The 27,504-nt window shown below is 48.3% G+C and overlaps 2 protein-coding genes, 1 non-coding gene and 1 pseudogene across 3 annotated transcripts; 2 read left to right on the top strand and 2 right to left on the bottom strand.

The window, feature by feature from the left end:
- Nucleotides 1-1,150: 1,150 nt before the first annotated feature.
- Nucleotides 1,151-3,007, top strand: LOC123057625 (uncharacterized). The gene is made up of 5 exons (XM_044480554.1): nucleotides 1,151-1,526; nucleotides 1,620-1,716; nucleotides 1,819-1,989; nucleotides 2,084-2,712; nucleotides 2,798-3,007. The coding sequence occupies exons 1-5, from the start codon at nucleotides 1,344-1,346 to the stop codon at nucleotides 2,798-2,800; spliced, it is 1,083 nt and encodes a 360-aa protein (XP_044336489.1). The 5' UTR covers nucleotides 1,151-1,343; the 3' UTR covers nucleotides 2,801-3,007.
- A 5,206-nt stretch (nucleotides 3,008-8,213) lies between these two features.
- LOC123056647 (uncharacterized) lies at nucleotides 8,214-9,752 on the bottom strand (annotated as a pseudogene).
- Nucleotides 9,753-10,895: 1,143 nt separating this feature from the next.
- Nucleotides 10,896-10,969, bottom strand: TRNAT-AGU (transfer RNA threonine (anticodon AGU)). Its single transcript has one exon. It is a non-coding gene; the product is annotated as a tRNA-Thr (tRNA).
- A 9,952-nt stretch (nucleotides 10,970-20,921) lies between these two features.
- LOC123057624 (uncharacterized) lies at nucleotides 20,922-22,013 on the top strand. The gene has a single exon (XM_044480553.1). It carries the CDS (start codon nucleotides 21,105-21,107, stop codon nucleotides 21,876-21,878), a length of 774 nt encoding a protein of 257 aa, XP_044336488.1. The 5' UTR covers nucleotides 20,922-21,104; the 3' UTR covers nucleotides 21,879-22,013.
- The last annotated feature ends 5,491 nt before the right edge of the window (nucleotides 22,014-27,504 follow it).

The raw sequence follows: 27,504 nt of genomic DNA, 5'->3' as shown, positions 1-27,504 counted from the left end.
GTTGATCTCGTCTTCCCCAAGCGCGGTGAGCACCAGATTCCTCTCTCTCTCTCTCTCTCTCTCTCTCTCTCTCTCTCCACAACATCACCTACCTCTAGCGGCCATGTCTTCCCCAAATCGGCTACTACCCCAGAGCTGCAACCGGCGATTCAGGATGTTCGAACCGTCCTACGAGCTCACATACAGGGCAGCCATGGCTTACAAGATCGAGGTGGACGACGAGTTGGGGGCACCAAGGGGAACACCCCCTGATGTTGCAACGGGCGGTCTGGAAAGCTACAACCGAAGTGAAAAAAAGCTTCAATCAACGGTGACAAATGCTGCAACCAACCACTTCACAACAAAAAAGTTACATCCGGTGTCGCACGAAGCTTCAACTAGCGTTGAAAAAAGCTTAGAACAGCAAATGCTGATGCTAGGGCTGGCTACGGCCAACAGGGGCCATGGGAGTTGTGCTCTTCGACAGCGAGGTTGCAAGCGTGGACGTCGAAGCTGCAACCGGCATGGAAGAAAGCTTCAACCCCATGAAAAAAAGCTTCAATGGATGTGGAAAAAAGCTTCAATCACAGAAAAGCTCCAACTGGTGTGTGGAAAAGCTTCAACCGGCAAATGAGGGAGCTCCAAACCATAGAAAAAGCTTCAATCGATATGAAAAAAAGCTTCAAACAGTGGAAAAAGTTTCAACCGAAGCAAAAAAAGCTTCGACCTGAGTTTAAAAAAGCTTCAACCGAGTGGACAAGTCTGCACGCACGAGCGTCGACGGCGACGAGCGGCGAACGACAAGGGGAGAGGAAGTGGGATGCTGCGACGAGCAGCGACGACAGGGAGAGGACGCGGGTGCTCGCGGGGCAGGAGGACGGAGGCGTGCGTGGCGGAGGCTCGTGGGGACGGAGGTTGAAGATGAAGTCAAAGAAGGATAAGAAGCCAGATCTGACGGCTATTAGAGCCCAGATTGAACGGCTGCGGCCGGACCGGCCAAAAATTCAGCCGGCGCGCCGGAGCAGAGTGCTGGCCAAAAATGTATGAAAAGTCAAGTTGTTAGCTTCTGTTTTTTTTACTTTTTTCTTTTTTTTTTGAACATGAGAAAACGTTGTTAGTATGCAACATTTGCACTCGAACGGATCTCAAGGAAAGCGAAGAGCAGGGCCCACCATCCGATCCCGTGAACACCCGAGCCTCAACACCGGAGAGGAACTGCTCATAAGTCATAACCGCTCGCGCCCTTGGCTTCGCCCCCACCATCTGCCTGCCCCCGCCTTCTTTCAAAGTTCGAACAACCGCCTTCCCTCCTCCTCCTCCCCTCGCCTTCCCTCATCTTCGTCCACGCCAAGAACTCGATCCCCATGGAGCAATACGAGCGCGCGGCTGTTGATCCGCTCGAGGGGCAGACGGAGCAGGGCGGGGAGGATCCCGCTCCGTCGGCGGCTCTCGCCGGCGCCAAGGAGGGCGAACAGGAGCGCGTCCCCGAGACGCACAATCCCGTCGGCGCCGCCGCGTCGGAGGGCGCCAAGAAGCAGGATCTTGAGGTGATTGATCGATGGTGGTTCGGAGCGGCGGGCGACCGAAAGAGCGGAATGCTCTGTTTCTTGACGTTCTTGTTGGTTCTTTCTTTGGCGCAGGAACCTTCGCCGGAGTCCGATGAGGCCGCGGCCGCGTCTGCCAACATCAAGGGCGAAGACCGCGAGGCGTTCGAGGACCCTATGGAGACTCACTTCGGTAAGATTTCCAAACACCGGCATGTGTTTACCGATTGCCTGAACTAAAGGCTGCGGCGCGTCCGTTCTTGAATCTTGATTCATCTTGTGGCGAATTCGTCAGAGTTCCGATCAGCGGCTGCCGACGCGACGCCGCCGTACAACTCCCTCCGCGCACGGTCAAGGAAGCAGGCCGGGCCGACGAAGTTCGTCGCCGTGGGAGCTCCCGACGGTGCCGGCTCCGAGTCGCCTGTTCTTGGCGCGTCGTCGTCTTCGGACTTCTCTGCGATGGCCGGTAAGATCGATCAACAATCCGAAGCATTCAGTTCTTGGTTGCGTTCTTGATCTTGATGATTCATCTGTACTCACTGAACGGAGTAATCTGTCAGCGCCCGGCGCCACGGTGGCGATCGCGCACGCCTCGCCGCCCGACACCAATCGCCGCCTGCCGTCGCGAAGCAGGAAGCAATACTCCCCGGAGCGCATCGCCTCCGCGGGGGCATCAACTTCGGCGGGCGCACCGGCCGCAGGCGACCCAGCTCCCCCTGCTCGAGGCAGGAAGCAGCCCCGGCCCGAGCACTTCATCCCGGAGGAGGCGGCAGCTATGGCCGGCGCCAAAGCTCGCCGGGGCAACATCGTCCTCGACAGGTTCCTCTCGTCTACTATGGCCCGCGGCTCCTCGGCTTCGGATTGGGTGAGGGACGTCACGGCGGAGGACGCGGGCCAGCCCGAGCGCCCGCGCGGCATCGAGAGCTTCAGGATCAGGGACGCGAGCCGCCACGCCGCCCGCGCCTGCGGCCTACGCGCCGCGATCAGCCGCCTCGGAGCCTCGTGCGGCGGCGCATCGTCGCCATCCCCGGCGGCGCCAGGAGAACCCGAGGGGAGCGGGACCAGGAGGCTCTACGGCATCCTCGCCGTTCTCGGCGCTTCTCTTGCGCTCAGCGTGGCGTCCTGCGTGCTGTTCTACATCGTCGGTCATAGCAGCGAGGCTGCTCCCTCCGGAGAGAACCAGGACAAGGTAATTGCCCTACTTCTCAATTCTCAGTTTCTCATGCATCTTTGACAAGGTAATTTTTGTTGATCTTTCTGTTCTTCACTGACAGTGAGCGGTCTGAGCGATTCAGGATTCAGCAAAGGGGATAGCTGCATAGTGGATCAGAGTACATTTGGTGTTCCTCTTCTCTGAAGCTCACATACCTTGGAATCCCTTATCTGTGATTCTGTATCTAGTTTTTGTCCGAATTGGTGTGGCTTTGAACTGTGGTGCAATACTGATTGTGTGTGAGTGGAATCCAGAGTTAACTCAAGTTTATCATAACCCTTCTATGCTTGCCGTTTCTGAATACGGAGTTAAGTTTCTCCTGTCACATCGCTGTAATGTAGCATACCACTACAGTGTTGTTTGTTTTGAGTTTTGATTTTGCTCACGAGGTGATTTTTAGCACTGAATTCCATCCATGCTATGCTGTCAGTTTCAATACTGAATTTTAGTCTCTTCAGACAGGCACTGCATTGTTAGCGATATGTATTTCTCAGCTCATAGATTTCTGAATGCAGAGTACTATTAATTTTTTAAACTAAAGGCAGTGTATATCGAGGTGACTGTTTGCCACTAAAATTCAGAATCAGCTCCGATTAGTTCTACGGTGGTAGTTTCTGAATACTGAATTTCAGTCTCTTCACGCAAAATTTTCGTGTTGTTTCTGTTCTTCAGTGACAGTTAGCGATCTGAATGGTTCAGGATTCAGCAAAAGGATAGTTACATACTGGTGCTGGCACGGTACATTAGGGGGTCACACAAGGCCTTGAAATCCCTTATCTATACTTTGTCTTTTGTTGGACGTGTCCCTGTTAGAACATAGCATTGTTTTGTCAGTGCCTTTGAACTGTTGTGCCATGGTGATTTGTGAATAACGAAAAAAGTTCAGAATAACTCAAGTTAGCATGTGCGAGTGCCTGCGATACTCTCAGGTTGCGGTTTAGTCTCTTCAGACTCCAGATTGCCTCACTTGCAGTTTTCTAAACTCTGCCTCAGAATGTTACATCCATTTTTCGACTCACTCTTTTTTTTTTAGATTAGCACATTTTGGTGTTATTTCTGTTCTTCAGTGACGGTTGGTGCCCGGATTTTTTCTTATATGCAGTCAATTTTTCCACATATTAAGATCAGAGATAATGTGCCATGGTGACTTGTGTATAACTGAAATTCAGAATGAACTCAATCTACCATGTGAGTGCCTGCGATACACACAGTTTGCCGTTTCTCAAATACTGAATGTTTATTCTCTTGAGACTCCACTTGCAGTTTTCTGAACTCCACTTCAGAATGTTATACCCGATGTCTCGGCTCGCAGTTTTTGGTGTTGCTTCTCTTCTTTGGTTACAGTTGGCTGTCCGAATGATTTAGCAAAGGATAGCTACATAGTATGGCAAAGTACATTTGGTGTCCCGCTGAAGCCTTTTCTTTTTGAATGATTACGGTTCCGAGGTGACTGTTTGCGACAAAAATTCATAATGAATCCAACAAGTTAGCACTAGATTACATCGTTTCTACGCTGGCAGTTTCTGAATACCGAAGTTCAGTCTCTTCTAACAACACATTGCTAGCGATGTTGCGGTCTCTTGGTTGCCTTGAAGCACTGAGATCAACATCTAGGCCTGCATTTTTGTGAATTACTACTGTGTCGTCATTGCACAATATAAGTGGACTTTGTGTTGAACAAAATTTTAACTTTAGCTTTTTCAATCTGGTATCGTGGTTTTTCATCTTTACTTATACAGTTTTGCTATTTCACATCTAGATGTGAAATACTATGTCACATCTAAGTCCCTTACCGTCCGATCTACTGTTGCTTGTTTATTCGTGCGAGCTGTTGATTCCAGTTCCTGGCCACGTCCGCGACGTCGTTGCGTTTTTCCTCAGCCCGTTATGTGTCCTGCACACGTTGTCCTTTTTTTTAGAACTGTGTCAGGTCTTTTGTCGGCCCACTATCCCTGCGTCCGGGCTCTTCTTTTGGCCTGTTTTTCTGTGCGTTCTCCCACTCCTTTAACCATCGCGTCACTGTTTCCAACCTTGTTTCAGTTTTGTGTTGTTTTTTTCATGTATATAAGCTACAGGGAGAACGTGAAGAGCGGTGTTCCAAAAAAAAAAACGTGAACAGTATGTGCATTCGATGGAGAACTATTCGTCTCATTCTCTTCTTTCTGTTTCCTTTTCCTTTTCCTTGTTCCTTGTTCCTTTTTTTTCTCATTTGTTCGTTCGAAATTTATGATTTTTTTAAATAGGATTTGCTAAATCTCATCTTGATCAGGTTTATCAATGGCTTATCTAAGGTGATGTCCGTTGGATTTTATTGTAGTAATTTTTCGCGCAACCTCTTGATCTTGTGTCGTCGGCCGGTGTATTCCCGTGTCATCTTATTTGTTTGTTCACATATAGGCACATTCATGTTGTGCGTCCATTTTTTTTGTCGGACCTTTTCTTCTTGTACATTTTGTTGCAGGTTCATTCTAGAGGAGAGAGTGTAACTAGATTTTTTTGTATTTTTTTTTGCATAAGGACATCATCTTTTTTAGTTAATTAAACATTTTTTGTTGTTCAATTTTTTCAAAAGTTAATTAAATTTTAAATTTTAAAAATGCATGATTAATTTTTATTTTTGTCATTTATTTGTTTGATAAACATTTTTATTGATGAACAATTTTTGAATGTGCAAGTCCACCACCGACTCATAATCTAGGGTTGACTTTTTTGTTCTAGTTGCAAGTCAACCATTAACTCGCAACTGGCCTCACCTTGTTTTATTCTACCTGCAACACAACCATTGATTCACAATTGCCCCTTTCATCTTTTTTAGCTCCAGTTGCAAGTCAATCATCGACTCGTAATTGGGCTCAACCTTTTTTCGTTCCAGTTGCAAGTCCACCATTGACATACAACTAGTGCTTGATCTTTTTTGCCCCAATTACAAGTCCACTCAAGACTTGCAATTGGACCCAGTAATTTGTTTTACTTGATTGCAAGTCTACGATCGACTTGCAACTGGGTTCGGTCTTTTTTTATCCAGTTGCAAATTCACTATCGACTCACAACTGGCCCGACAATTTTCTTTTCAAGTTCCAAGTCCACCGTTGACATGCAAGTGGGCACTTGATCAACTTTTTTGATAAACATTTTTATTGATGAACTATTTGTGAATACGCACCTTAGTTGCAAGTACACCACCAACTCGCAACTAGGGGTTGACTTGTTTTTTTTCAGTTGTAAGTCAACCATAGACTCGTAACTTGTCCACCCTTGCTTTTACTCCAGTTGCAAGACAATCATCGATTCCCAACTTGTCCCATTGATCTTTTTTTTCTGCAGTTGCAAGTCAATCATCGACTCGCAACTAGGCCCGACCATTTTTTCGAACACAAGTCCATCATTTTTTTGACATTCAAGTGGACACTTGATCATATTTTCTATTGATAAACATTTTTATTGGTAAGTAAATTTTAAATACACGACTCGGTTGCAAGTCTGCCACCAACTCGCAATTAGTGGTTGAATTTTTTGTTCGAGTTGCAAGTCAACCATCGATTTGCAACTGGGTCTTCCCTTGTGTTATTCCAGTAGCAAGACAACCATCAATTCACAACTAGGCCCCTTGATCTTATTTTGCTGCAGTTGCAAGTTAACTATCGACTCGCAACTTCGCCCGACCATTTTTCCGTCCCAGTTGCAAGTCCACCATTGACATGCAATTGGGTCTTTGATCTTTTTTTAACCCAATTGCATGTCCACCCATGACTCACAACTAGACCCAACATTTTTTTGGCCCAATTGCAAGTCCACCATCGACTTGCAACTGTGTTTGACCCTTTTTTATCCAATCGCATATCCAATATCGACTCGCAACTCGGCAGACAATTTTGTTTTTCAGTTGCAGGTTCACCGTTGACATGCAACTAGGCACTTGATCATTTTTTGCCCTAGTTGCGAACCCACCATTTGACTCGCAACTAGGCTCGTTTATTTTTGCCTCAATTGCAAGTCCACCACTGACTCGCAACTAGGGCTAACTTTTTTATGTCTCAGTTGTAGATCAATCATCCACTCACCACTGGGTTTGACCCTTTTTTGCTATAGTTACAAGTCAACCATCAACTCGCAACTGGGCTCAAATATATTTTTTCCATCCGAGTTTCAAGTCCACCATTGACATGCAACTCGGCCATTGATCCTTTTCTTTACCACAGTTGCAGGTCCACACTTGACTCGCAACTTGCATCGATATTTTTTAACCCAATTGCAAGTCGAACATCAACTCGCAACTAGGTTCGACCATTTTTTTTTGTTTCAATGTAGTTTTTAAAATTCTTGACCTTTTTTCAATTCGTGAACATTTCTTTTGTCCATGAATATTTTTAGGAAATCAAAAAAATTTAACAAATTCATGAAAATCATTTTAATTCACGAACATTTTTGTTCAATTTGTGAATACTTTTTAATTTCTCAAACATTGTGAATTTTTTGAATTCATGAACATTTTTTAAATTGATTGATATTTTTTAAGTTGCCAGATTATTTTTTTCAAAATTGTGATTTAGGAAAATCATAAACATTTTTCATGTTTGCAGATGGGGTAAATTGACCTGAAAGACGTCAACCTAGGGACAAGCCGGAGGACACTTTGCAAAAAAGGTAAAGGATACGAGCTGCTTTTTCATTGTATACACAGACTTGTACTCCCTTCGTTCCTAAATACTTGTCTTTCTAGGCATTTCAACAAGTGACTACATACGGAGCAAAATGAGTGAATCTACACTCTAAAATATGTCTACATACATCCGTATGTAGTAGTCATTTGAAATGTCTAGAAAACAAATATTTAGGAACGGAGGGAGTATCAATCAAGTCAAGGCCGGTGTGGGAGGGCTGGGAGCCGGGTCTAGCTCGTGGTAGCTAGCGCTGGCGTTGCCAGGCAGCCCGTGTGTATTTAACCCGACAACAAACAATAAAAAAAAAGGCTAGAGAACAAACAACAAAAAAGGCCAGCAAGAGGATCACAAAACACATGACATCATCATAGATGTGAGAGATGTGACATAGTTGGACCCTTACTTATATATCAGAAAGAAAAGTTTTGACGAGACTAGTCCAGAAAGAAAAAGAAATGCTTTCATTGAGAGTTGAACTCAAGACCTCATCTTAGATGTGAGAGATGTGACATAGTTGGACCCTTACTTATATATCAGACCTCATCTTGCAGCTTCTGAGTACTGAATTAAGTTCCTGAATAATATGCCGGTCCTGGAACGGAATCCCTTATTTTGTCCTCGTAGAGTTTGTTCCGTCACATAGGACTATAGTGTTGTCGCTTTTTTTTGAATTTTCACCGGGGGGAGATTTCCCCACCTGAATTTCTATATATGGGGGCCAGAATGCCCAGGTAAACAGCATGCACAAGTACATTTTACGGGGAGGAGCGAGAGAGGGGGGGAGGGGGGCGGCAGGCTTCACGCATCAGGCATGCATCAGGCAGCAGGAGTGTTTGCCAGGCAGCCAAGCCATGCCTCCGACGCCTGTTTTAGAGCAACAGGCAGACGCACCCGCCAAAGCACGGCGTCTTCTCTACACAACAGCAGCAGACGGGGAAGTGACGGGGGCAACCCCTGAAAGACCACCGCGTTACGGTGCTTTCAAAGTTGCCAACAACAGAGAAGGAGGAAGGTCGATCCCGTCCGCACCGGCACCGAGCCGGGAGCTTGCATAGTGTGCAACAGCTTGACGGATGAGACCGACGGGACAAACCCCACCGTGGTCCAGAAACTCTGAGCGAAGGGGCAGCCGAAGATGAGATGCTCCGCCGTCTCCAAGGGCGCCGAACAGATGGGGCAGCCAGCCCCATCCGCGTCCACGATGTGCTTCCGCAGGAGGACGTCTCTCGTCTGGACTCGAGCCTGGACCAGGAGCCAGGCGAAGAAGCGGACGCGACTGAGAGCGTAGTTCTTCCAGACGAAGTCGGCGTACGGCGCGAGCACCCCACCAAAGTGGCAAAGTTGGTAGAGGCCAGCGGAGGAGAGCCCGTCACCTTTGCCACAGCCATGGCGCAGGGTCCGAACATCCGCCCTGGCAGTGAGGGCCAGCGCCCGGATGATTGGGAGGAGCACAGCGCACTCCCCGGCGCCCGCATGGTTCAGGCGGGGGACGAGGACCCCAGCAAGCCCGTGTTGAATGACGTGAGCAACTGAAACCGCAGGCATGGTGGTGTGGGAGAAGAGGGAGCTCATCTGGACGGAGAGGGCACCACCGGGCAGCCAAGAGTCCAGCCAGAACGATGTGGTGCGCCCGTCACCGACGGACACGGTGGTGACCGCCCTGTACACTGGCATAAGCTTGGCAAGGGAAGCCCAGTGCGGTCCGGGGAGCGACACCGCCGTTGCCGAGGACAGCAGCGAGCGTCCCAGCTCACCCCAAACCCAGCGAGCCCACGGCGCATCCTGGCGCGAGTGTAGACGGTGAAGGAGCTTCAGCAGGAGGCACCGGTTCTGAACCAGGAGGGCACGCACCCCCAGCCCCCCCTCCCCCTTGGGGCGGACGACGCGGTCCCAAGCCACGAGACACTGGGCCCCAGAGGCTTTGTCCGTCGCGGTCTAGAGAAAGGAGCGGCGAAGGGCGTCGATCGCCCGAAGGACGGAGGGCGGGACCTCCATCACAGACATGGCATACGTGGGGAGAGCGTCCAGCACGGCGTTGAGCAGCACCAGGCGCCCCCCGAAGGACAGTAGCTGAGCGCACCAGCCGGAGAGGTAGCGCTCAGCTTTGGCAATGAGTGGGAGGAAGTCGTCCATGGAGAGCTTGCGGTTGGAGAGCGGCAGACCGAGGTAGATTTGAGGGAAGCTCCCAACGCAGCAGCCCAACACTTGAATCATCTCACCAAGGTCATCCTCGGGGACATGGACGGGCGCGATTGTGCTTTTGTGGAAGTTGATGACGAACCCCGTCGCCGCCGTGAAGTCGTCCAGGATGCCCTTGAGACGCCGAACCCCGTCCAGCTCGGCACGCATGATGATGATGGTGTCATCAGCGTACTGGAGGACGAGTGGCGGCGCATCGTCAAACAGGGGGTGATGCATCCCACCATCTCTCTTGACCATCTGTTGGAGCACATTCGCGACAAGAAGGAATAGGTAGGGGGAGAGGGGGTCCCCCTGCCGCAACCCCTTCTTGCATTTGATCCATCGCACGGGCACGCCATTGAGGACCACAGCAGACAGGGAGGACTGGAATATCGAGTCCATCCAGTCACACCAGAGAGGTGGGAAGCCACGCACCTCCATAATCCGGCGAAGGCTTCTCCAGTCGATGGAGTCGAAGGCTTTGGCGAAGTCCAGCTTCAGGACCAGCGAGGGAGCCCGACGGGTCTCGCAGCATTGGACAATTTCTGTTGCGTACTGATGCTCCGCCCTTTGATGAACCCGGACTGGTCCACATCCACCACATCCGAGATTTGTTGTTGAAGGCGAGTGGTCAGAACCTTGCACGGGATGTTGTCGCTTTTGATCGCGACCGAAATTCAGAATGAAGCAAAGCGCCTTCCTGGTCGTAATTTTAGTTTTCGATAGCCACCCCTAAGTCGCTGGTTCTTTTAGGCGGCAACAACGGCTGGCGCTTTGTGTCACCTGGTGCAAAGTTCTTCAGGATAGCAGTGACGTATCAGGTTATCAATGGTTAGTAGAGGCAGAGCGATAACTCGAGACGAAATAATGTTGCTGCTGCTTTCTGACCGGTGCCGAGGTGACTGTTTGTGACTGGAATTCATAATGAACACAAGTTTGCACTAGATTCCGTCCTTTCTACAACGGCTGTTTCTGAAGTTTCTGAATTTCAGACTCTTCAGAGTTTAGACATAACATTTCTAGCTATGCGATGGTCTTGTTGGTTACTTTGTAGCTCTAAGACCAATATGTCGGCCTGCATTTTCGCGAATTACTATTGTTTTTGAAACACGGGGGAGTGTTGGAAGTTTTCCCTATCACTCTCCCCTCTGAACGTTGTTGTTGTAGAATTCTGCTGGAGTGTACATTGGTTTTGCTGTCATACTCACCCTCTGAACCCCTGTCCTCGTTTGTTGCTTTCATTGAACAAAAAGTAATCCCATGAAGAGAGAAGGAAAAAAATAATAATGGTATGGTTGGAATAGGGAAAAACACAATTGCTTTCATTGAGAGTTGAACTCAAGACCTCCCGCTTACTAAACGGGTGCTCTAACCAACTGAGCTATGAAAGCAACTGGTGATCGAAATAAATACAAGCTATAAGAAACAGTCCCTATAAACAGGTCAAATTCATTACTGGAGGTAGAAATTCGGCCGAATCATCGAATGGTCAAGCAGAATTCTGGAGCCAGCCCGGGTTTCTTCCCTTTTACACACAGAGAGACTTTTTTTTTGAGTCTACACACAGAGAGACGCCAGCGAGGAAATTGCGGTGTACTCGTCACAGACAAAATGAAAATAGAAATCTGGCCCAAGCCCAGCATCCACCGCTTCTTTCTTCCATCGTCTAGGTCCAGGCCCAGGTCCAGACACGGGAACAGCAAAAAAAAAAAGAGACCAGTAGACCACAGACATGCACAGTTGCCCAGAGAGACTCCCTAAAAAAAATCGGTTTTGCGAAAATTTCTCTAGCATCAGTCACCTTCTTCCTCCCTTCTGGCACGCCAGACCTCGCCGGAGAAGAGAACCCCACTATCTATCTTTTTTTTGCGAAACACCCGTAACTTTATTCATACTAGTGAGTATGCACGTGCAATGCACGTCTATAATATAGACAATAAGTAGCAAAGTTTATATGTTAAGCCGGCGTTTGTCGATTTGATGATGGGTCATCAATGATGGTATTAGGTGTTCGTGTTACAAGATGAGTTTGATCTTGTGACCTCTTCTAGGATGGCTGTCCAAAATCCCACGATATAACAGTTGACTGTTGTGCTCATCACTTTCATATTTCTACTTCTCACCATATCATCATTCAATTCTGAGTCTAATAAAATAGTAACTAATTTTGTTCTAAAGTGTGTCCTATGGTCCTGCCAAATATGTAGTACTCGGAATTACCCAAAATATAGTAATCAAAAGTAATTATAAAAGAATAGTCTGATATGCTTTTGCCAAGTATTAATCAGAATTAGTCCACAAAGAACAATGGTGGGGATTCCGAGTGAAATATACATGCTCAAAATAGTTAAAAGAAATATTCCTTTCCAGAAGTTTAACATCCATAAACCCCAATATAATCCACCTACATGATTACAAAATTTTGATTAGACATTTTAATTGGATCACATGAAAGATAAATAAACATGAATAATTAAATAGCTTTATGTTGTTTCAGCTTAAACACACACATGGTGGGCAGCCTGACCGAAACTGAGACTCACTATACCAATGCCCAATCCCATTTACATTCCCTTCCTCTTCTGTACAGTGCCCTCCTCCATCCCTAGCGAGCTTGGTGCCAGTCATCACGCTCCTGCCAGCAAATTGCTGAAGATATGAGATTTAATGAAAAATTAGTGATTTCTCACTGAATGATAAATCAAGTATTACTTCCACTGCTTCTATAGATCAGAACAAAGGCAGATGTCGAATACTCATGCATCTGGACATTCTATTGACTCTCAATTGGCAACAAATCTTTAGAAGGCAAGAAAATCGTGGGGTCTTGAGCTATGTCCATTGATATTCTCACTGGCCGCCACAACTTTCTCTGGCTAGCAGGATATGTATTGCTTCTTTAGATATTCTGTTTTCTTCTTATCAGATGGTCATGGCATATCAGTATATCACCCTTGACTACTCTGTAACTTCAGGTCAGATTGCGTTTCTGTGAACTGATGGTTAGTAATTGCACCGTTATCAGCTCCAGATTCTAGCCTAACAATGGAGGCAATGAAGTTAGCTCCAGATTCTAGCCTAACAATGGAGGCAATGAAGTTAGCTCCAGATTCTAGACAACTTCAGGTTAGACCCTGCGAATTGACTGACCTCCTGATGCTCCTAGGACCACGTGTCCCCTCGCAATAGAAACAGGCCAATGGCTCCATTGTTCAAATTGGCACGGTTCCTGGCGGCCTTTACAGCAGATTGAGCATGGCAAGAGGACAGTGGTACCTTTTAAATACCAAATGCCAAGTATATTTGAGTTAAACATACTTACACTGATCTAGGGGATAAGCTGCAACTATGCTTCCTAGCACAGAGAGAATACACGATCAGCAATGGCAAAAGCTTAGTTCACACATTGCCTGATGCGACCAAAATAGACAATAAACAACTCTGCCTACAAATACACGCATATTGTCATTGCCGATAGCAGCAAGTTTTCAATGTATTACATGCACCTAGCTGCCAACAGCAACTAATGAAAATTGCAAAAAAGATTGCAAGCAATTTCTTATTCTAATTTAATTAGGAGTCGTCCATAAACATTTGTTACTATCCTACCATCCTTGAATCCTAATCCTTTTTTCCTTCCTTGAATCCTTTAGTTTTAGTCAGTTCATGAAAATTTTTATACTATTAATTTCTTTTTATCCATAATGGATTTACCTGGACCAATACATGAGATTCTTATGCTATTTGGGGGATCTGTTCTTCTACTAGGGGTCTAGGAGTAGTATTACTTGCCAACCCCATTTATTCTGCCTTTTCGCTGGGATTAGTTCTTGTTTGTATATCTTTATTCTATTTTTTATTAAATTCCTACTTTGTAGCTGTCGCACAACTTCTTATTTATGTGGGAGCCATAAATGTCTTGATCATATTCGTTGTAATGTTCGTAAATGGCTCAGAATGGTCTAAAGATAAGAATTGTTAGACTATTGGAGATGGGTTCACTTCACTCGTTTGTATAACTATTGTTTTTTCACTAATGACTACTATCCCAGTAAGTGGCTGCCGGTGGTGTATGTACGTCCTCATCCATAGAATCAGAGATGGCGCCGCCGGTTATCTCATCATGGAGTCCATTGACCAGCGATGTCCCCTATGGCAACATCAAAGTACTGAGTGGTACCAAAAAAGGAACAAAATGAATAAAATCCAGTATAATAAAGATGGTACAATAGTTTTTCAGACTCACTGGTATGAAGATGTTACTCAAATTTTCAGACACATTCTGTACAAGGTGCTTGGATTTTTTCAATCCATCTCTAAATAAAACAAAACTGCATCCCACGGGGTTGGTCAATATTTTGGTGCAGACTTCACTATCCTGAATGATATCTGAAGTGCGAATAATAAGTTCATTTATTAAGATGGATAGTATAAAACCAAAAAAATCACAAACCACTTTACTGTATAATTTATCCAGTAAATTAAGATCAGTGCCAAATACATAATTAAACCAAAAATTAATTTAACTACAACCATGCATAGTAATCAGAGCAGAAGTTCCCATCCAACCTATCACCCCTGTACATACTACAGACTTCGTCCAAAATTCACACTGCCGAATTACAACCATCCAGTACTCTAGTCTTACACATACTGCATGTATTATCACTCATCGGAGAAGAGAACCCCACTATCTATCTTTTTTTTTTGCGAACACCCGTAACTTTATTCATACTCATAACAATTACAGGTACATTGATTTGGACCTAAGATACAAGAAAATATAAAGTAACTCCTATGACTAAGAATTATAATGAAATCTCTTGGAAACACCTTCTTCATGACGACAATCTCTGCTCGAAGAAAAACTCCAAAGACTCCGATAAAGAGGCTGCAATTTGACTAGAGCAACGTTGTTGTTACTCTTCCACCCACACGAACATTACCAATAATGATTTTTGAAAGCGCCTTGAGTCGCGCATCCAAAAAGATGGGAAGCCTTGATCGATGAAGGTACTTGGGTCGGGGATAATTCCCTAGAAGTGCAGGCCGTCGAATCACTATATCTTCACCATGTTGTCGATGAAAGGTTTCACCTCCACAAAGAATCAGACCAACAAAAAAGGCTTGACACAACAACATAAACTCATCAGATCTGAATAATCGGATCTAAGAGGACATAAAACTCTCTAACCTCATGGTTATGATGATCACTGCTAGACGATGGCGAAGAACACAGAGGTCTTGAAGATCTGAGCCCCTCCCCCCCCCTCTCAGCATCAAGATGACAGTCGGAGGTGATGGGACCTAAATTTCTCAGATGACGACAGCTGTGGCACAAGAAACCCTAGTTGAACACGTATCTTGCGTGGAGCAGCAAATAGCCCCCACTATCTATCTGTCATGCCCCAAGGTCATGCTCAACTACATTGATTGGGCCTTCTCTCTGGAATGGGCTATCGGGTTTGGGGTTTGGCCTAGCTATGAGAATCTGCAGTGGTGCCTGTAAGGAAGGATGGACCTAAATTTCCCAGATGACGACAGCGGTAGCATAAGAAACCCTAGTTGAAGACGTATCTTGCGTGGAGCAGCAAATATCCCCCACTATCTATCTGTCATGCCCCAAGGTCATGCCCAACTACATTGATTGGGCCTTCTCTCTGGAATGGGCTATCGGGTTTGGGGTTTGGCCTAGCTATGAGAATCTGCAATGGTGCCTCTGAGGAAGGATGGACCTAAATTTCTCAGATGACGACAACGGTGGCACAAGAAACCCTAGTTGAAGACGTATCTTGCGTGGAGCAGAAAATAGGTCCCACTATCTATCTGTCATGCCCCAAGGTCATGCCCAACTACACTGATTGGGCCTTCTCTCTGGAATGGGCTATCGGGTTTGGGGTTTGGCCTAGCTATGAGAATCTGCAATGGTGCCTGTGAGGAAGGATGGACCTAAATTTCTTAGATGACGACACGGTGGCACAAGAAACCCTAGTTTTTTTTAGAAAAGGAGGACGACCCCCGGCCTCTGCATCTAGGCGATGCATACGACCATTTTATTAATTATTGACACAAGACCGTACAGAGTCATACAACAATAAGTCTAAAGCCACCAAAACAAGCAACAACTGTCGCTATCCCTATCCAGTTGATGTAGGGGCGCTGAAAGTCTGGGCCTAATACCAAACAGACCATGCAGCCAAACCTAAACATCTAAAGACTTGAGGTCCCACCCAGGACGCCTGCCTGGTATGGGCACCCACCAGTCCGGCGTGCTTCTCAACCAGGACCCCTGCCGGGTATGAGGCCGCCGCAGCCGCCTGCCACCAATCCATCTTCAGAGCTGTACTGCTGCACCGACCTTGCCAGGCCTATCTTCCATCAATGCCACCATGACGCCAGACAACTTCCACCTCCTGCACGAGTCCATCTCCGCGCATCAGACGCCGAGTCTCCACAGCGCCACACCGCCGAGATCCGCCACCATCAATGTGTAAGATGAAGCACCGCTCCACCAAAGTCGCCGTCCTCTAGTCCCTCGAGCCCGTGTGCACCTCCAAGAATGACGCCCCCAGGGGGGAAACGACACCAGAGAGCCGCCGTCATCCGATCTACTGATCTAGGGTTTCCCCCGAAGGTAGCAGAGAGTGGCCTTGAACTTCTCCACGACGATGCCTTCAGGAAGGGAACGACGCAGACAGCGTCGCCATCGCCGGCCTTGGCAATAGCCAATAGCAGGTTTTCACCCGGATCTGATCGAAGACCTCCATCCCTCGTGCACGGGTCGCCGCCATCCTTGCCGGGATCTGGATGATCCCGCAGCTAGATCTCAGCAAGGGGAAGCCCCCCATCGAGACCCGCCGGCCGAGCAGGGGAAGCCGAGACCGCGCCCGCAGGATCAGATCCGCGATGGATCCATGCCCGCGCCGCCGCCCCGGAATCAGCCCCGCGCGCAGCCGCCACCGCCTGCCGAGGCTCGCCGCCGCGTGCCCCGCGCCCCGCCACCGCTCGCCGAGGCCTGCCTCCTCGCGCCAAACCGCGAGCGCCGCAGGACACCGCCGCCTGCCGCCTAGATCCGCCGCCCGCAGAGGAAGGGGAGTCGGGAGAGGGAGTCCCCCTGCCGCCGCCGTCTTCCACGCGGGTTTCACCCGGCGGCGTCACCCGGCGGCGGCGCAAGGAGGGGAGAAGGAGAGGACGGCGGCGGCCCTAGGGTTGGAGAGCCCCCGAGTCGCCCAGGGCGGGGGCGACGCGAGGGACGCGACAAGAAACCCTAGTTGAAGATGTATCTTGCGTGGAGCAGCAAATAGCCCCCACTATCTATCTGTCATGCCCCAAGGTCATGCCCAACTACACTGATTGGGCCTTCTCTCTGGAATGGGCTATCGGGTTTGGGGTTTGGCCTAGCTATGAGAATCTGCAATGGTGCCTGTGAGGAAGGATGGACCTAAATTTCTTAGATGGCGACATCGGTGGCACAAGAAACCCTAGTTGAAGACGTATCTTGCGTGGAGCAGCAAATAGCCCCCACTATCTATCTGTCATGCCCAAAGGTCATGCCCAACTACACTGATTGGGCCTTCTCTCTGCAATGGGCTATCGGGTTTGGGGTTTGGCCTAGCTATGAGAATCTGCAATGGTGCATGTAAGGAAGGATGGGCAACACAGAGGAGGGCATCGATAAATTGATACGTTTTGAACCCTTCTGTCCTCCCGCTCCTATTCCTCACCTATATTCTACCTGTATCTCACTCCTTGTTGTTGTTTCTCATCTGAAATCCCTCCTCTTGTATCCCAAAATTGGTACGGATCTGATTGTTCATCCCATCGTTGTGTTGGGGTCGTGACACTATCTTAGGGTGAATTCATTGCCCCATTATCTATCCAAGGGGTGGTGCAAAAGATCACCGGAAGTCTCCCCTAGTGTGGTGGGGCATAGAGGGATAGTCGGGGTGGCGGCAGCAACGGCAGTCGGGGGAGGTTGAGGGGAGGGCGAGGCGGTGGGTGGTGGAGGCCGTCGGTTAGGGCGGGGTAGGCTGGGGGCTGCGGGAGGAAGAAGGGAGGGAGGTTGAAGATGAATGGTGCAATCTGTTTCCGAACCGTTGGATTAAGATCCTAGTGGTTCCTGTGAAACTGAATGATGGATGAAAAAGTTTCATCCCAGAAAAAGTGAGTGAAGTCTATTTTGAACCTTGAATTTATACGGCTGGTCCAAATCAAACCCTGACATTTCAATCCCCGAAATCGACACCCTGTGCTCTCCGATCCCGCTCAATCTCGACCCTACGTCTGTTTGGCAGACCAGGAAAATGGTTATCCCGGCCGGGATCAACGGCTACTCTCACTGACTACATTGGCTCACTTGTCAAATCCATCTTCCATTCCCAACCCTCTCATCTCGCTGGAAATCAGCACACTGTGAGAGGAGATGTTGCAACTGTCTGTGTCGCCTGGTCTGCGAGGGTGCTCGACGAGGCCGGGAGCAAGGAGCCCAGGGATTTCGAGACAGGTGTGGAGCTGATGACAATGGCGGGCCCCATGAACGTCCATGACTTAGTGCCGCCGACGCCGTGCACGTACATGGGTCTGCAAGGGTTCGGCTGGAGGATGCGTCAGCTGAGACGACAAGGCGGGGCAGGGTCTGGAGCGGCTGATGTCCCATCACAAGGCTCAGGCGGGGAGCCGTCGATTGCCGGAACTCATAGACCGGCTGATCGCCTGCCGTGGCATGGCCATGCCGGCGCTGGGAAGGACGGCGTCACAGACCTCAACATCAAGGCGCTACTCTCCATACGCACATAATCGATGCGCTCACCCTGTAAATAACGATACAAGCATGCTGCATGCATGCATCACACATGTACCGTCTAAGTGCAATGCAAATGCAGTACGTGTTCACGGCGCTGGCGAAGATGCTGGCAAACCTAGAAACACCGATACTCCGACGAGACTAAGAAGAGATGAACGACGTGGTAAACTGTCGCGCCTCACATACCTTTGCGCCATCTGCAAAGAGACCATCCGCAAGCACCTCGACGCACTTGGGCGCCACGTCGACGTATTCCGCAAGCTCGAGCATTGCCTGCTGGCCGGCTACAGCGCGAGGCACTCCTTGCTCGATGGGCACCGTCTCCTCATCCAGGCCAACGTTTGGGAGCTCGCCGCCGCGGCAACCGCGTCGGTCTTGGAATGCCCGCGCCGCCCCTCCCATTCTTCATGCACCACGGTCGCTTCAGGACGCGTGCTCATTCGTGTCTGTGTCCTTGTCCATGCTCACCGAACGGGAAGCTGTACTGAGGCGTGCAGGCCACATGATACTGGGAGGCAGATGTACATGCACTCGTGAGTCGCAAATTCAACAAAGACAAAAGGACATGTACCACCGCTGAGCGTGGAGGAGTAGGCGACCGACGACGCCGTCGATGCAGCCGACCCAACGATCGCCGGCGCCCGTGCTAAACGACCACAAAGAGAAATAGAAAAATGTAGATATGACATGTGGGGCTATATAGTCAGTGACAGTAAGAGATTATCCCGGCCGGGATTATCATTTTCCCAACCTGCCAAACTAGTCTGTACGGGTCTAGGGTTGGGATTCGTCCGGATCAAATAGTACAGGGTGCTCATGGATTGGGAGGTTAAGGTTTAATTCCGACGAACCATATGAATTCAAGGTTCAAAACATACTTCACCCGAGAAAAAGTTGCAGAGAGAGAGAGAGAGAGAGAGAGAGATAAAAGGTCACGTAAACGTGGCTCCGCATCCATTTTCATCCTTCCCGAGTGAAACAGCGGAGGGTGGCTACAAGATGCCAAGATCCACCACCACCATAGATCCAGGAGTGGCTGGGACCCCGAGAGCAGCCGACCAGACACTGTCGTCAGAGACTAACCCCCATGCACACCACAGCACAGCAGAGCAGCGCCGTCCGCCGTAGAAGAGAAGGAAGAGATCGGTCGGTGGATGCAGGTCAAAGACACGAGCACAGTGCGCGCCGAGGAGGAACAGTTGCTCCCCTAGAATCAGAAACCTGTAATGACTGTGCGCCGCACGTCCAAACGTCATGCATAGTTGTATCCACGCATGCATGCTGCCCTATAATATGTGGGCGGCTCTGTTCGAGAGGCCCCATAGCCTTTGACCACCACCACACCACACCTATGCCCCTATCCTATCCCAGCTCGTCTTCACCAGCACGTTGGGTCGGTGCAAGTGTAACCTGTTTAGTACTAATCAGCGCGATAACTTGCTGGTTCGAAAAGTTGGCAAAGCTCGTACTACTAGTACTACGTGTAGATAGAACATTATGCTTCTTTTGGATGCACAATGATCCCTCCCGATCCATATGCATCCTGGTCCAGCCCAGCCAGCGTTGCGCCAAAGCGAGCGAGCGAGCGAGGAGTGTGCGTGTGTCGAATGATTGAGGAGTAGTGCCCACTGTCCAAAAGGGGTGCAAGTGCCAAGCGCATCCACGGTGCACTGCACGACACGCTTCATCCCGGAAGAAATAATTCACCTTGCCATTTCGCCTTGGTCGATTGGATGTTTCACCACTCCGGGCACAAGGGACAAGGTTTCAGCGTCCCCGCCCCCCGCTTTTTTCTCTCCTCTAGCGGCTACTAGAGTGTAGAGGCAGGGCAGAGAGCAGACACCAGGATCCTACTCGCTGTAGGATTTCCCTGTTCCGCGATGCAGGAAAGGGGAGGAGCAAACCTTCCTCTTCTGTTCGCGTTTGGAGGTTTTTGATCCATCGATCGATCGAAATGCGCACGAAAACGGAAGCCCATTCCGCCATGTTTGTGCTGGATCCTACTGCTCCATTTCATTCATGGAGACAGGGACTAGATAGGCCCCTCGCCATGATATTCTGTTCCATTCCGGGGCAAGTGTGAGCTGCTGAGCCTGCTTGCTTGCTGAGCTCGGGTTCCTTTCGTGTCCATCCATGTCGAGCCATGCGGCACGTACAGTGCTGTGGCAATCTGGCATCGCGATTTGTATCCGTGCCCAACTAATTCGGAAAACGATGTGACCTAAGTGGCTAATTAAAATCAATCAGTGTGATGAAATCTTCCAACGAGATTCAGAAAAAAGGTTTACAGCAAGGCGAGAAGTAAACTAGGATCGATTGTTTGTAGGTTGATGCTTGGCCATGTTGGATTGCCAAAAATTCACGTTCAATGAACGGAAAAAGGGAGCTACTCCTCCTATGCCGTTCATTGACGTAGGTAGGTAGGTGACCCGACCGACCAAGGGACCAGGATCCCTGCGGTGGCGCGAGTGAGATCGAATCAACCTCACCTCTCACTTGCAATCAGAATTCGATCGGATGCGAGGTTTGTACAGCACGGTGCACGGGCCCTGCCGTCCTGGCCGCCGGGACCCGAGCAGCACCCTCCGCACCACACTCACCACACCACCTATTTATATCCACGTTCCTCTCACTCTTCTTCTAGGTAGCAGCAGCTCTCACATCGCATTCTGAATCTCTGACATTGACAAGAACTTACTTTCCCTTGCCGATCCAGTAGCGAGATGGAGGAGGAGGAGGCTTCGGCGGAGCTGATCAGCCCCAGGATCTCCTTCTCGCACGACCTCGCGGTCTTCGCCGCGGCAGCGACGACATGTCCAGGCACCACTCTGCTTGAGCCAAGGCGGTCGGACGCGTCCCTCATGTCGCGGCGGAGGCGGCGGCGCGCGCCAGAGCCGGAGTTCGACTTCGCCAACGCGGCAGCCGCCGACGTCGCGCCGGCCGACCGCCTCTTCGCCGACGGCAAGCTGCTCCCCGTGCCGCCGCTGCCGCCGACTACTCCCCACTCACGCGCCAAGCCGCCCCAGGCCGCGGCGTGGCAGAGGGCGCCGCGGTCGTGGGCGTCCCCGTTCGCGCGCAGCAGCAGCGTCAACTCCGCCGGGGCGGCCGCGTCGGGGGCGTCAGGGAGGTTCACCTGCCCGGCGTTCCCGCTCATGCGGAGCCGGTCGACCGGCTCCGCGGCGGCCACGGTCGGCGCCCACCAGCGGCCGCATTGCAAGAAAGTCGCTCCGACGACGACGACGGCCGCATCCGGTGGCGCTCACAGCGGCAACAGCGGTGGCGGTGCGAGGTCGGTTTACTACTACGGATACGGCGGCGGCAGGAACGGCAGCGACGGCCATGGCGGCGGCGGGGTCCGGGTGAGCCCGGTGCTGAACGTGACGTCCATCGGCACCAGCGTGGTGAACATGCTGAGCCACCTGCTCTGCGACTGCGGCGAGAAGGCCGGCAAGCAGCAGAGCAGGGGCTTCGGAGTGCGCTGCTGGGTAACCAGATAGTAGTACTAGCAGTTGTACTACAAGTTAAGCGCACTCGTTAATTACTGATTGATTGTCCGCTTGTCGCCACTGTTGCTTGTAAGTAAGTACTAAGATGGAAAGATGAATCAATCCATGTGAATCGTGACCGATTGATGGATTGCTTTGTGCATGCATGGGATGGGAGGAGGGCCCTTTTGGTTGTGTCGTTGGTTAGTGGCAGAGCATGTGGTCTTGTGGGGAGGAAAGAAAGACCATTGGTCCGATCCACCATGAGAGACCGACGGAGTGCATGGCAGCATGGGGACTCGGTGTCCCCAGCCGGCCGGGTTTCCTGCGGGGCTGGGCTTGCTTGGCGTTGCAGCATGTCTCTGTCTCTCGCACGGAACACACAGTCTTATTGACTTGCAAGTGGTATCATAGTTTATCATGTGTCAATCAAGAAGTGTCATCATGCCCGAGAGCGGAACTTCAGAAAACAAGAGAGTATATGTACTCCCTCCGGTCCTTTTTATTCTGCATATTAAAATTCTCTGAAGTCAAACTTCACAAAGTTTGACCGTATTTATATGAAAAATATCAACATCTATCATGCTAAAGTTATATAATATGAAACTTTAAGTCATGACACATTTAGTGATATTGATTTCAAATTGTGAATGTTGGCACTTTTTTCTACAAAGTTGGTCAAACTTTACGTGACTTGACTTCAATCAAATCTTATATGCGAAATAAAAAGGACCGAAGGGAGTACATAATCGTGTGCTTGTTTGGTGCGCAAGACGTCAGTCCCGGCCCGCGTTACACTTTGCAAGCGATCCGAAGGGTTTCCTCGTACTTGCATTCTTCGCGGCGTGTTCCAGTAAGCTGATCCTAGCCGTTTGCGGTCAAAAAAAAGCTAATCCAAGCCGTTGGTAGGACATCGAAAGCGGCGCTCTGCCTGCGTGTCTCGCCGGCAGCGCGACCTGGAAGGCGGCGAGCCTTAACTACGGGAGGTGAGGATCACCGACCGGCCACTTGCTGGGCGGCGGACCAGGCCCGTCTCAAACTCTTGGAGGGTTGGAATTTCGCTTTACAGGAATCTGGAGGGCTGGAGTGAGGATCGTGCGGCAATCCTGTTAGCAGCAATGCTGACTGTTACTCTCTCTGTAAACTAATATAAGAGTATTTAGATCACTGTTTTAGTATTTTAAACACTTTTATATTAGTTTACGGAGGAAGTACATGGTATTACTGGGTTAGTTTTGAGTTGTCAATCTTGTTTAATATGGTTTTACGTGCATCCTCAGATCAGATGTCCCAGGCCGGATGGAACTTGTCTACACCAGGGTCGACGGAGACGAGCTGCTGATGAGCTGATGGCTGACCGATCAAACGCACGGGGTACGTAAATACAAGGGCCACGGGTGATTATTGCTTCGCTTGTGTTTGTGTGTGTGTGTGCGTGGTCCATTATCAAAAGAGATTCCTATAAATCCAATGAACAAAGCGAAAAGTAGTAATATAAGAAGAGGAAATAACATAGTATTTCCCGTTTCATGCGGATAGGCAAAAGTGTTTTTAGCCCCAAAAGACGTAGTAAAGGATCCTATCCCATTTAAACGACGTAGAAACAATGGATGGACCGTGCTAATAAATCGATGCTTGTAAGATAGGCTTAGTATACATGTGCGCCATGGATCTGTAGTTCATGCAAAAGCTTCAATAAAGTATTTACCAGAAATTTGACCGTGATCGTTCTTCAGAACAGAGGATCCAATTGTTGTTTTTTAAGCAAGGTATGGTTAATCAATTTTTACACTAAAAAACAATTGTTTATAACAGCTTGCAAAACGCACACACAAGTCCAAGGGGATTGGTTTTGTTGAACCTGTGCATGATAAAGTACAGCAGCGTTAGGATATATAACTTATCGTAAGTTACATGGGTTAGTTTGAATTACATACGCAAAGGTGTGCGCACGCTAAAAATCAATATGAAAATATATAGACAAATGGTTATAGAACCTGCATGGCATGATAATAGGGCGGTAGACATCATCACAAGAGCTACTAAACAGTAGGGCTCTTGTTTTGTTCTTGATAAGTTCCATGAGGAAAGGTTTCTTGTTTCTTTATTTCTACGTAGGACTGTGATATTTGGTACACGTGTGCCACATAGCTAAAACTATCACACACACCTTATTCCTTCCCTCTAAGTACAGAACGACCCCTTCCCATCGATCCCTCCTTCTCCCGCAGTCTCGCTCGATTCTACATGAGATGCACTTGGACAGGTGAGAGATGTTGGCAAAGGGAAGGTGGCGCGTCGTATCATGGTAGAATCCAAGAAAATCTTCATAGTAATTTGATGAGAGAGTGGTCATCATAGGAGGGAAGACTATATGTAGTTCCAACATAATAATTATGTAGTCACCGGGTTGTAGTTATTAACATGGTTATTTTTGTACTTACCAAGTTGTATATGTTATAGAAACATGATTATTGTAGACTGACTTACCCTTTATTTGGTTACAAAAATCCTTGAAATCATACCTTGGCAACTATTTGTGTAAACACCATGATAATATAGGCTCCCGGACCTGATAATTTAGATGCAAACACCATGATAATGTTGACCCGTGAGAAAAAGTTGTTGAAAACATACCACCGATAACTTCTAAGGAATAGCATGGTAAGATACGTCCCCTGACCTAATAATTTAGGTACAAACACCACGATAATTTTGACCCGTGGAAAAAAATTGTTGAAATTAAAACATACCACCGATAACTTCAAAGTAATAGCATGGTAATATACGCCCTTGGACCTGATAACTCAGGTACAAACACCACTATAATTTTGACCCGGAGAATAAGATATTGAAAACATACAACCAATAGCTTTTTGTGTAAATAACATGGTAATATACGCTTCCGGACCTGATAACTTAGATACAAACACCACAATAATTTTGATCCCATGGAAAAAACTTGATGAAAACATACCACCGACAACTTCTGTGTAAAAGCATGATAATATATGCTTTTCCGGACCTGATAACTTAGGTACAAACACCTCGATAACTTTTTGACCCATGGAAATTTTTTGTTGAAACATACTCTATAAATAACATGGTAACACAGGATCCCGGACCTGATAACTTATGTACAAACACCACGATAACTTTTGACTCGTGGAAAAAAGTTATTGAAAACATACTCTGTAAATAACATGGTAACACAGGCTCCGGACCTGATAACTGATGTACAAATTTTGACCCATGAAAAAAGTTGTTGAAAATATACGCACAACTAAGCTGATAACTTACTTAGTTTAGGTGTGATAACTTTTGACCGAGAGGGGTAGGGACTGGTGGAAAAACACCCTTCGGTATTTTGTTTGTGAATATCATGGTAATATACACATAACAGAGTTGATAAACTTAGTAAGTCTAGGCCTGATAACCTTTTGACTCAAAGAAGTTGTCGAAACATACCAACACGAGATCTAGTTTCGAAGGCCTTGTCGCAATGATTTTTTATGTGAAAATGGTTTTTATACCAAAGCGGCTATTTAAGTTACAAAATATTTAAGTTTTTTAAAGTTTCATGGAATCCTCCTTGACATTAGCATTTTCCGTACTCTAGGGCATGTGCATGTGCATGTGGGGAGAAGGTCGAAGAAACAATTTTTATGCCTTGGTAATTTCTGTGTAAAGAACACAATAACTTTAGGCTCAACTAGCATGATAACTTGAGTAGCTCATGCTGTTGGGGAACGTAGTAATTTCAAAAAATTTCCTACGCACACGCAAAATCATGGTGATGCATAGCAACGAGAGGGGGAGAGTGTGATCTACGTACCCTTGTAAATCGACAACGGAAGCGTTTGGTTGATGTAGTCATACGTCTCCACGGCCCGACTGATCAAGCACCGAAACTACGGCACCTTCGAGTTCTAGCACACGTTCAGCTCGATGACGATCCCCGGGCTCCGATCCAGCAAAGCGCCGGGAAGGAGTTCCGTCAGCACAACGGCGTGGTGATGATCTTGATGTTCTACCGTCGCAGGGCTTCGCCTAAGCACCGCTACAATATGATCGAGGTGGACTATGGTGGAAGGGGGCACCGCACACGGCTAAGAAACGATCACGAAGATCAACTTGTGTGTTCATGGGGTGCCCCTTGCCTCCGTATATAAAGGGCCCAAGGGGGGTGCGGCTGGCCCTAGTAGGAGGCGCGCAGGAGGAGTCCTACTCCTACCGGGAGTAGGACTCCCCTCCCTTTCCTTGTCCAAGTAGGAGAGGTGGAAGAAGAGAAGGAAAAAGGGGGGGCGCCGCCCCTCCCTCCTTGTCCAATTCGGAGTAGGGGGAGAGGGGGCGCGCGGCCTGCCCTGGCAGCCCCTTCCTCTTCTCCACTTTAGGCCCATGAGGCCCATTAACCCCCCGGGGGGTTCCGGTAACCCCCCGGTGCTCCGGTTTTATCTGAAACTTCCCCGGAACACTTCCGGTGTCCGAATATAGTCATCCAATATATTAATCTTTATGTCTCAACCATTTCGAGACTCCTCGTCATGTCCGTGATCACATCCGGGACTCTGAACTAACTTCGGTACATCAAAACTCATAAACTCTTAATACAACTGTCATCGAAACCTTAAGCGTGCAGACCCTACGGGTTCGAGAACAATGTAGACATGACCGAGACACGTCTCCGGTCAATAACCAATAGCGGAACCTGGATGCTCATATTGGCTCCTACGTATTCTATGAAGATCTTTATCGGTCAGACCGCATAACAACATACGTTGTTCCCTTTGTCATCGGTATGTTACTTGCCCGAGATTCGATCGTCGGTATCTCAATACCTAGTTCAATCTCGTTACTGGCAAGTCTCTTTTTACTCGTTGTGTAATGCATCATCTCGCAACTAACTCATTAGTTGTAATGCTTGCAAGGCTTATGTGATGTGCATTACTGAGAGGGCCCAGAGATACCTCTCCGACAATCGGAGTGACAAATCCTAATCTCGAAATACGCCAACCCAACATGTACCTTTGGAGACACCTGTAGAGCACCTTTATAATCACCCATTTACGTTGTGACGTTTGGTAGCACCCAAAGTGTTCCTCCGGCAAACGGGAGTTGCATAATCTCATAGTCATAGGAACATGTATAAGTCATGAAGAAAACAATAGCAACATACTAAACGATCGGGTGCTAAGCTAATGGAATGGGTCATGTCAATCAGATCATTCACCTAATGATGTGATCCCGTTAATCAAATAACAACTCTTTGTTTATGGTTAGAAAACATAACCATCTTTGATTAACGAGCTAGTCAAGTAGAGGCATACTAGTGACACTCTGTTTGTCTATGTATTCACACATGTATTATGTTTCCGGTTAATACAATTCTAGCATGAATAATAAACATTTATCATGATATAAGGAAATAAATAATAACTTTATTATTGCCTCTAGGGCATATTTCCTTCAGTCTCCCACTTGCACTAGAGTCAATAATCTAGATTACACAGTAATGATTCTAATACCCATGGAGCCTTGGTGCTGATCATGTTTTGCTCGTGGAAGAGGCTTAGTCAACGGGTCTGCTACATTCAGATCCGTATGTATCTTGCAAATCTCTATGTCTCCCACCTGGACT

The sequence above is a fragment of the Triticum aestivum genome, chromosome 3A (genome assembly GCF_018294505.1).
Source record: "Triticum aestivum cultivar Chinese Spring chromosome 3A, IWGSC CS RefSeq v2.1, whole genome shotgun sequence".
Lineage (NCBI taxonomy): Eukaryota > Viridiplantae > Streptophyta > Magnoliopsida > Poales > Poaceae > Triticum > Triticum aestivum.
The sequence above is the reverse complement of the archived record's forward strand: the minus strand, read 5'-3'. Positions and strand labels throughout refer to the sequence as shown.